The 8,897-nt window shown below is 42.0% G+C and overlaps 1 protein-coding gene across 3 annotated transcripts in view; it reads right to left on the bottom strand.

Moving 5' to 3' along the window:
• Positions 1-303: 303 nt before the first annotated feature.
• The window catches only part of Sytl5 (synaptotagmin like 5), a 240,223-nt gene continuing 231,629 nt past the window's right edge, over positions 304-8,897 (bottom strand). For all 3 annotated transcript variants that reach the window (XM_047536026.1, XM_047536027.1, XM_047536028.1), the window contains 2 exons: positions 5,254-5,462; positions 304-3,745 (listed from right to left, as the gene is read on the bottom strand). In XM_047536026.1, the coding sequence (XP_047391982.1) occupies positions 3,603-3,745; positions 5,254-5,462 (352 nt within the window). In that variant the 3' untranslated portion in view covers positions 304-3,602. The remainder of the gene's footprint in view (positions 3,746-5,253; positions 5,463-8,897) is intronic.

Raw genomic sequence — 8,897 nt, 5'->3', positions numbered from 1 at the left:
GGCAAAGGAGAGACAAAAATCAGAGATCACTACCAAGCACCTAGTTACTGAAATTGGTTGGATGATGATACCAAGTTCTGAGGCAGGGAGCACTGGAGGAGGAAAACATGGGCCATGGGTGCATGAGAGATGGTGAAGTGAAGAGTTCAGTTTTGAATGTGTTTGAAACACAAGCTATCCTGGTGGAGATGTCAGTTGGATCTGGGTTGTCAAAGTCAAATAAAAATATAGGAACAAATCTCCACGAAAAAGACTTTATTTGGGAATAAAATGAAACAGGATTACAATCAGACATAAGACAGAAGCAATCTCTGGTATGTCCAGAGAATTAAGTTAAAGATTAGGGTTTTATTGGAAAGAGGGGATTACACAGGTTGTTTTGGAAGCAAGTTCATAGGTGCTGATAATGACTTGGGGAGCTGGCAAGCTCTGATTCATGAGCAATGGCAGTTGCTAGGTAAAATTTATCTTAAAGTCATAGCAGGTCATTTCATTGGACTGGGCTTGCAAGACAGCCTCTGTAACAGGCGTTTATGACTTATGGCTTTTGGGTTGTTTCCAATTTCTTGCAATAAATGCCCTTATATGTACTTATTTCTCACATATGCACCTATCTCTTTAGGATATATACCCAGAAATGGAATTTCTGGAAAAGATACCTCATTTTGAATTTCAGAGTGTTTATTTTTAAAGCAAAGATTGCTTAGAGAAGTCATTAAGCATAGATAACTTAGTTATCCATATTTAATATGACATTTGACAGGCCTGGTTAAATAAATACAACATATTTCAATAGTGTAATATCCTTTAGCTATAAAAAATAACAAGGCTGTTGATATATATATATTTCTATCACAATTTTGAACTATTTGAATCTGTGTCACTCACAAGTATTACCTATATTTTGAATTAATATTTTACCTCTACTTGGTAAAAGAGAGTGTCTTTTATTTCCAAGAGCAACACCAACAGGTTTCTGACAGACTTTTGCATATCTGGGGTTTTGTCTAATAGAAATATCCAGTTAGGTGTTGGATTTTTTGAAACCATAATAGAGAATTGCTCAAAATGCAGCAAAGATCTGAATGCATAAAGTTCATGCTCTTCTTGAATTTAAGTTATAAACTTGGGGAATTTATTATTTTGCCACTTTTATTATTAGTGAATAAATATACTTTGTTGTATCTACTTCAAGATATTTCTAGACTTCATCACCATTCCCCTAAAAATGTCACTGAAGACAGAATGAGTCACATCAAGTCTGAAGACAATTTATTTCTGCAGTGTGGGAAGTAGTGATGATCATATACTTTTTGTTTTCTGCTTTTAAGAAAAGCAATATGAGGATGTGAGTGTGGTTTTTAAAAGTACCATACTTACTAAGTGACACTAGACCAATAACTTTAGTTTTCTAAAATTAGATGGCCTATTTTGAACAATATTGAAAATGGATTGTTAATTCCCTTGCTAAGAATAATATTACATATATTCTTAAATCAATTTTCAAAGTTCAAGAGGCAATCTAAAAATATGGAACAACTTTCTAGAAGAAACCTCAACATGATTCTGGTTCTCCTACTACTAAAATTCAGTTCCTACACTTTCAAGAATTTTATATGTATTTAAGTGAGAAAGTTGAGGAGCCAGACTATGACTCCAGAGCATTCCTGGGTCATTCATTTCATGCTCAAGTAATAGACTTTCATGTACCTTCCTAGATGTATGCCCTCTATCCACCTTAATAAGCATAGGATCATGCCAAGGACAGCAATGGGACAGATTAAGTCCAAATTCTGCCATGGCCTCCCCATAGCCTTGGGAAAGTCATCTCAGCTCACTGGGCTTCAGATTTAGGATCCTCAAACTGAAGAACCAAGCCTGAGGTCCCTTCTACCTGTAACTACCTTTGCATTTAAGTTTAGTGACTCAAGCATCTGGAATTCCAGGTGATAGAAGATATAATGAATTTAACTATTGGCCCCAATTTTGTACACCTTCCTGCATCCTCATTCTTGTCATGGCTTCAATGTGGGCAAAATATATTTCCTTGCCTCTTGATTTTTGGGCTTGGCCATATGGATTTCCTTGACCATTGGGACATGACACAAACAGGGGATCTAAATGTACTTGAGAAGTGGGGCTCACTCTGTTTCATCCATCACCATGCTCTGGCTATCCTTTTGGTTCAAGGAGAATGAGACACAAGCTGTGGACCTAGACTGTCAGGCCTGTAGCAGGAAGCAGAGCTGCCTTAGCCAAGCTTCATAACCATGAGGAAAAAAGAGATTGTTTTAAGTCATTGACATTTGGCATGGTTTGTCATTCAGCATTTTTATGGCTATAGCTAACAACTACAAAAGGAGATAATGAGAACTTGGGGGAGGGAAACATAAAAGGGAGAGGACAAACAAGAGTCCCTGACTCCTATATCAGTGCAGAAGAGGGACAGAAATGAGCCAGGCACAGTGGCGCACGCCTGTAATCCCAGAGGCTCGGGAGGCTGAGGCAGGGGGATTGCGAGTTCAAAGCCAGCCTCAGCAGCTTAGTGAGGTCCTAAGCAACTCAGTGAGACCCTGTCTCTAAATAAAATATAGAAAAGGGCTGGAGATGTGGCTCCATGGTTAAGGGCCCCAGGGTTCAATTCCCAGTACCCACTCCCTAAAAAGGAGACAAATGAAAGATCAGCAGAATACCTCCCTTTTCATTAAACTCATCTCATCAATGAACAAAATGTGAAAAGATGTATTGATTGCCCTTTTTTTCTTATTCCTTTTTAGTTAATGGCTTAGAACATTTCTAAAAAAATAAATGTTTATAACTAATAGCTAGATTGTCAATAGGGTGACTCTACATCCCCATTTTCCCACGTCCATTCTAGTTTACAACTGCTGTTCTGGTGTGATTTACTGAGCTCTCTTCTCTCAAAAGTAGGCTGATTTAGTTGATGAATGATGAATTCCATAGTCACCAAAGAAAGCTCTGCCAATCCATCCTGAAACATTACCTGCTCAATCTCTAGGTTTGCTTCCATAAAAGGAGCAGCCCCTTATCCAGGAAACCATCTCCCCCATCATGCCTTCTTTGGATTGCAGGTATTCCTAGGGTGAGCAAAGGGTGGCCAGTATGCCTACTTTCTACTCTTCAAGTGATCATCTGCCTTCTTGGTGGTTTCTTTTTTTTTTTTTTTTTTTTTTTCGGTGCTGGGGATAGAAGGCTTCTTTTCTTCTTCAACTGTTTGAGAAAATAACTCAGAAAGAGATTGGAGACCCCTAATCTCTAATAGCTTCAAATAAGTTTGTGCCATTCCTATTATGGTATAAGCCTATGAAACACTACACGATTTCCTTGTTGACAGGATAGTGTGGTATACTTTCTGCTATCCAATCAGGGAGGCTCTGGTCCATGGACATACAGAAGTACATAGATTTTTTTAGGCACTCAGGAAGATCCTGGGTGTCCATAACACTGACATCTCTCCCCTCATGTCCCAATACCGTCAGATGAAAAATGGCAGGGAAACAGAGTCCAAGGTCCTAGACTTGGACTACTGGTAGGAAATGGCAGTCAGACAGTCCCCAGTTATTCTTGAAGAACTGGTTCCTTCAGAGCCTACACTTCCCCATGCTGGAACGGAGCATGAGTACCCCCTCCACAGGGGTTCCAGGGTTGTCAGTCATCTTCTGCCAAAGGCGTTGCTCTTCCCCTTGAGAGTCCATCCAATCCACGTTCTTCCCATGGCTCACACCTGAAGAAGGGCAAGGGCAAGGTGAGTGTTACATTTCACAGATGAGATATTTGCACCTTCTAAAAGGTATCTATCAATCTCTGAGGGAGCCTTTTTTTTTTTTTTGGTACCAGGTATTGAACTCAGGGGTGCTTAACCACTGAGCCACATCCCCAGCCCTTTTTAAAATTTATTTTTATCTAGAGACAGGGTCCCACTGAGTTGCTTAGGACCTCGATAATTTGCTAAGGCCAGTTTTGAACACGTGATCCTCCTACCTCAGCCTCCTGAGCCACTGGGATTACAGGCATGTACCACCACACCCAGCTGAGGGAGCCTTTTAATGAGAGAGCCCTTCACTGGCTTATTATCACTTTCCAGATCTAGTGAGTGCTGTCAAAATGGAATCAGCCCTTTGCAGCCTGCTCTGCTTTCTTTGGCTTAGACAACATGAGACTAATCAGGACGGCTCTGATGGTTCATTTCCTCTCCACTTTGGTAGTTCCACGGAGAGAACTGAGTTCTCACTCAGTTCACTTGGACTGAGTTAAATGACAGAATGGGCTGACTTTAGCGCTCTTTCTAACATGGTCACTTCTCTGATCTGAGTGGTACAGTAATCCTTAGATCTAATTAATCTACGAATAAGTTAAGCATCATAGTGGGTGGGATCTTTCTCAACTGAAACATTGACCATAGTGAGACCATCTATGTCTGGCCTAAGCAATGGGATAGGAGAGTTTTGAGAGTGTATGTGCTCTGCTAAGTGCTCACATGCTCAAATACTATAATGTGCCCTCCCCCAATTCACCCTGTTATGGTTCCATCTTGTGGCACCAGTGGTGTGTTTCCATAACCTGTGCAAACAGCACAAGTTGTTATTTTTTAGAGAAAATAATTGGTTTCCTTTCAATTAAACCAGTATAAATAATGGCTGCAAGTGCTAGACAGAACAGAGAAGAGGATGAGGTAAACTTGGCCTTGGAAGGCCCTGTCTCCCTTATCAGAAACCTGTCCTGTCTTGTCTTGATCAGTCTTTCCTAAGCAAAAACCAAGAAAGTTTTTTTTGTTGTTGTTGTTTTTTTTTTGTACTTGAGATTTAACCGAGGGGCACTTTACCACTGAACTACATCCCTAGTCCTTTTTGTGTTTTTATTTTGAGACAGTGTCTTACTAAGTTTCTTATGGCCTCACTAAGTTACTGAGGCTGGTCTTGAACTGCAATCCTCATGTCTCAGCCTCCTGACCCACAGGGATTACAAGTGTGCACTACTGCACCTGGCAATGTAAATATTTTTTCTATGAAAGGACTGAATATAAACATTATAACTCCCAAACTTCTAGCTTAAGAATATGAAGTTATAGGAGTAATAGTTCTATTTTAACAATGAATAAATCTTTAGCTAAAGGAATAGAATGTCAGTTATTGCTGAAACCATATAAACATCTACTATACTTCATATGTAAAGAAATAATACCCTTGTCCCATGCCAAGCCACAGACCATCTCAGGGTCCCCAAGTTCCTCACCACTTCCAGAATTCAAACGAACTCCTCCTAGAAAGATGTTGCTGGAAAAGGCCTCCTTGTCCCAGATGGTAAGTTCTAGGCAAACATTCTTTATATCCTGGGGATGCAGGCCACTGAACATGAAAGTATGATTCCACTGAGGATTAACACTCTTTTTTACGACCATAGTTTTGTGCTTTGTGGCTTTGCTGTCATCAGGGAGCAGGTAGCTGTAGGAAAAAACACAATCAAACTATCAGTAGGATATGATCGAGTAATCATTTGAATTACAGGTAATTCCTGGTGTGTGTGTGTGTGTGTGTGTGTGCACGTGCGCACGCACACATGCACGCATGCACACAAGTATGATACGTGTATTCGAATTTCTCTCCCAGGTTCTCATATGCTTACATCTGGATTTACTTTGTGGGATGGCTTTTTATTTAAGTGGGACAGTAGTAAAATGCCCCCTCTCTCTTTGCTAATCCTATTTTGGTCCTTCTTATCTTGTAAAGAAAATACCTCCTCTGGTAGACATTACCAAATGTCCTTTTTTCTATTTTCTTGGGTCATCTCTGGGCTGACTTATAGCCAGGATGGACAGCTCCTGGCACACACTTTCAGATTTGCACATTGAGCACGTGTGTCTCAGCTTCACCAAGTTAGACTTCATCTGTTCTTGTGTGAGTTCAACTTATGTGTACAGCACCCTGGAATTACTGGTGATTTAATGCCTTGGGAAATAATCCTTCATCGGTAAAAACTTCATCAGTGAGTTTTGGAAATTGGTGGAAGAATCCCCCAGCTTCCCTATCCCTTGAAGGGACAACCCTAAGGAATATTCTACAGAGTTCCTTGTTGCCTCCTTAGTGGATCTGAGTCTTAGGGGCCTACAGTGGTAACCTACCCATTAACATATTTTTTTTTTATCAACCTCTTTCCCTCTCCTGTCTCTCCTTCTTCACTCTCTCATTGGTGCTTTTTGGAACTACTTGTCAAATAAAACACCTGTAGTTAGGCTTTTTCTACTATGGTCAACTGTCCTAGGCTCTATGTTCATGATGAATACTATTTTCCTCCCCTCAGGGAGCATGCTGTAGAAGAGGAGGCAGATACATTTATGGAAGCAGTCCATTTGACAATAATGAAAAAATAGCACAAGCAAAGAAGATATGTTAGGTCATGTAAGATTTCATTTCGTGTACCAAGCAGAGAATTCTTGTTGTCATGCCACATTCAGTCTCCCTTTATTTCTCTAAGAAAAAAAATTCCCGGGTTTTCAAGATGGCGAACTAGAGGGCGGCTGCATTTCATGTTGCTCCAGGACTCAAGATTCAAAAGAGGAGATAGTGAGAGACTTGGGACCAACTCAAAGCCGCCGGGTGAGTTTCTCCCATTAGGGAGGCGTCCCGGATGGGGCGGTAGCCCCTGAACGCAGGGAACTTTGTGAAGTAGAGTGACTCAGCGAGACGCCCCTCCCCCCGCTGGAGCGGTAAACACGGACAGTGAAGCGGAGCGAAAAAACGGCGGAGCGAAGTTTCCAGGACTGCACGCAGCTTCTCTAAGGAGGGGCAACCTAAGGAGACTCGTCTGCAAAGGGTGAGGCTCCCAGGCCCAGGAGGTAGGTCCAGGCCCCTGGGAACATTGCCTGGGAAGGCTGCAGCCGCGCAGCACACTGCTTGGTTTTTGGAGCAATCTGCTGGGGCTCCTGCGGCTGCCAGAGAAAGAGTTGGGCGGCGAGCTATTTGGACTCAGCAACCGCCTGAACAACGGGAGGGGGCTGTCCTGAGGAGGTGGAGGTGTGCAGTGAGTTGCTTGGTCTCCAAGCGCCCACACAGAACACCGGGTGGCTGCCTGGAGGAAGAGACGAGTGACGGGTCACTGGGGCTCAGAGCATCTGTACGAGGCTCCAAGTGACTGCTCAGAGGAGGGGTCGCATAGCCAGGCGATTAGGTGCATAGCATGGTACGGTCCGGGGACCTAGGCACCTTTTCTTGAAAGAGCTACACAGAGACAAGCTGAGGGGCGGAGCGAAGGTTCCAGGACTGCGCGCAGCTTCTCTGAGGAGGGGCTACCTAAGGAGACTCGTCTGTGAAGGGCAGGGCTCCCAGGCCCAGGAGGTAGGTCCAGGCCCCTGGGAACGTTGCCTGGGAAGGCTGCCCTGCCCAGGTGGTAGTTGTGGACTGAAGGGAACCTCTAGGAGGGGAACTGACCAGCGAGACCTCCCCACCGGGTGAGTCTTCCCTGCTGGGTGAAGTTTTCCCACAAGGACGGTAAAACCAGAGACACAAGCCCAAACAGGCCTTGCCTCAGCCCGCAGTCTAGTTCCCCTTTGGATGACCATTGGTCAAAAAGTAGAGGCACCTCTGCCCACTAGCAGGGAATATACCCCACCTGAAGACCACCACCCCTAGAGAGGCAGCTTCCTAGGGGAGCACTGCAGTATCAACTTCCTCTAAGACTTCAGGCTACTGAAGGATAAGAGGGGATACACTAGCAATCTTCAGGGACATTATAAGTCAATAGAGGAAATCTGCAACATCTCTGCAGTCCACTGATACCTGGACGACATGAGATAACAAGGGAAGAAAATGCCTCAAACAAATCTGGATGTTACATCAATAAAATCCAATGACAGCATGGCAGAAGAAAGGTCAGAAAGGGAGTTCAGAATGTACATAATCAACATGAAAAGGGAAGCAAATGATGAAATGAAAGAGCAAATGCAGGCATTGAATGATTGCACCAATTGACAGTTAAAAGAGAAAATGCAGGAAGCAAAAGACCATTTCAATAAAGAGTTAGAGATATTGAAAAAAACCAAACAGAAATCCTTGAAATGAAGGAAACAATAAACCAAATTAAGAACTCCATAGAAAGCACAACCAATAGGATAGAACACCTGGAAGACAGAACCTCAGATATTGAAGACAAAATATTTAACCTCGAAAACAAAGTCAAACAAACAGAGAAGATGGTAAGAAATCATGAACAGAATCTCCAAGAACTATGGGATATCATGAAAAGGCCAAATTTGAGAATTATTGGGATTGAGGAAGGCTTAGAGAAACAAACCAAAGGAATGAACAACCTATTCAATGAGATAATTTCAGAAAATTTCCCAAATCTGAAGAATGAAATGGAAAATCAAGTTCAAGAGGCTTATAGGACTCCAAATACACAAAATTACAACAGACCCACACCAAGGCACATTATAATGAAAATACCTAACATACAAAATAAAGACAGAATTTTAAAGGCTGTGAGAGAAAAGAACCAAATTGCATTCAAGGGGAAACCAATACGGATATCAGCAGATTTTTCAATCCAGACCTTAAAAGCTAGAAGGGCCTGGAATAACATTTTTCAAGCCCTAAAAGAAAATGGATGCCAACCAAGAATCTTATACCCAGCAAAACTTACCTTCAGATTTGATGACGAAATAAAATCCTTCCATGATAAACAAAAGCTAAAAGAATATACAAAAAGAAAGCCAGCATTACAGAACATTCTCAGCAAAATATTCCATGAAGAAGAGATGAAAAACAAAGAAGCAAATCAGCAAAGGGAGGAATTATCCTAAAGGAGCTCTCAAATAAAGAGGAACCAAGTCGTGTCAAAAATAAACAAATAAATGAATAAAATGAGTCAAATGACCGGGAATA

Source organism: Sciurus carolinensis, chromosome X, assembly GCF_902686445.1.
Source record: "Sciurus carolinensis chromosome X, mSciCar1.2, whole genome shotgun sequence".
NCBI classification, from domain to species: domain Eukaryota; kingdom Metazoa; phylum Chordata; class Mammalia; order Rodentia; family Sciuridae; genus Sciurus; species Sciurus carolinensis.
The sequence above is the reverse complement of the archived record's forward strand: the minus strand, read 5'-3'. Positions and strand labels throughout refer to the sequence as shown.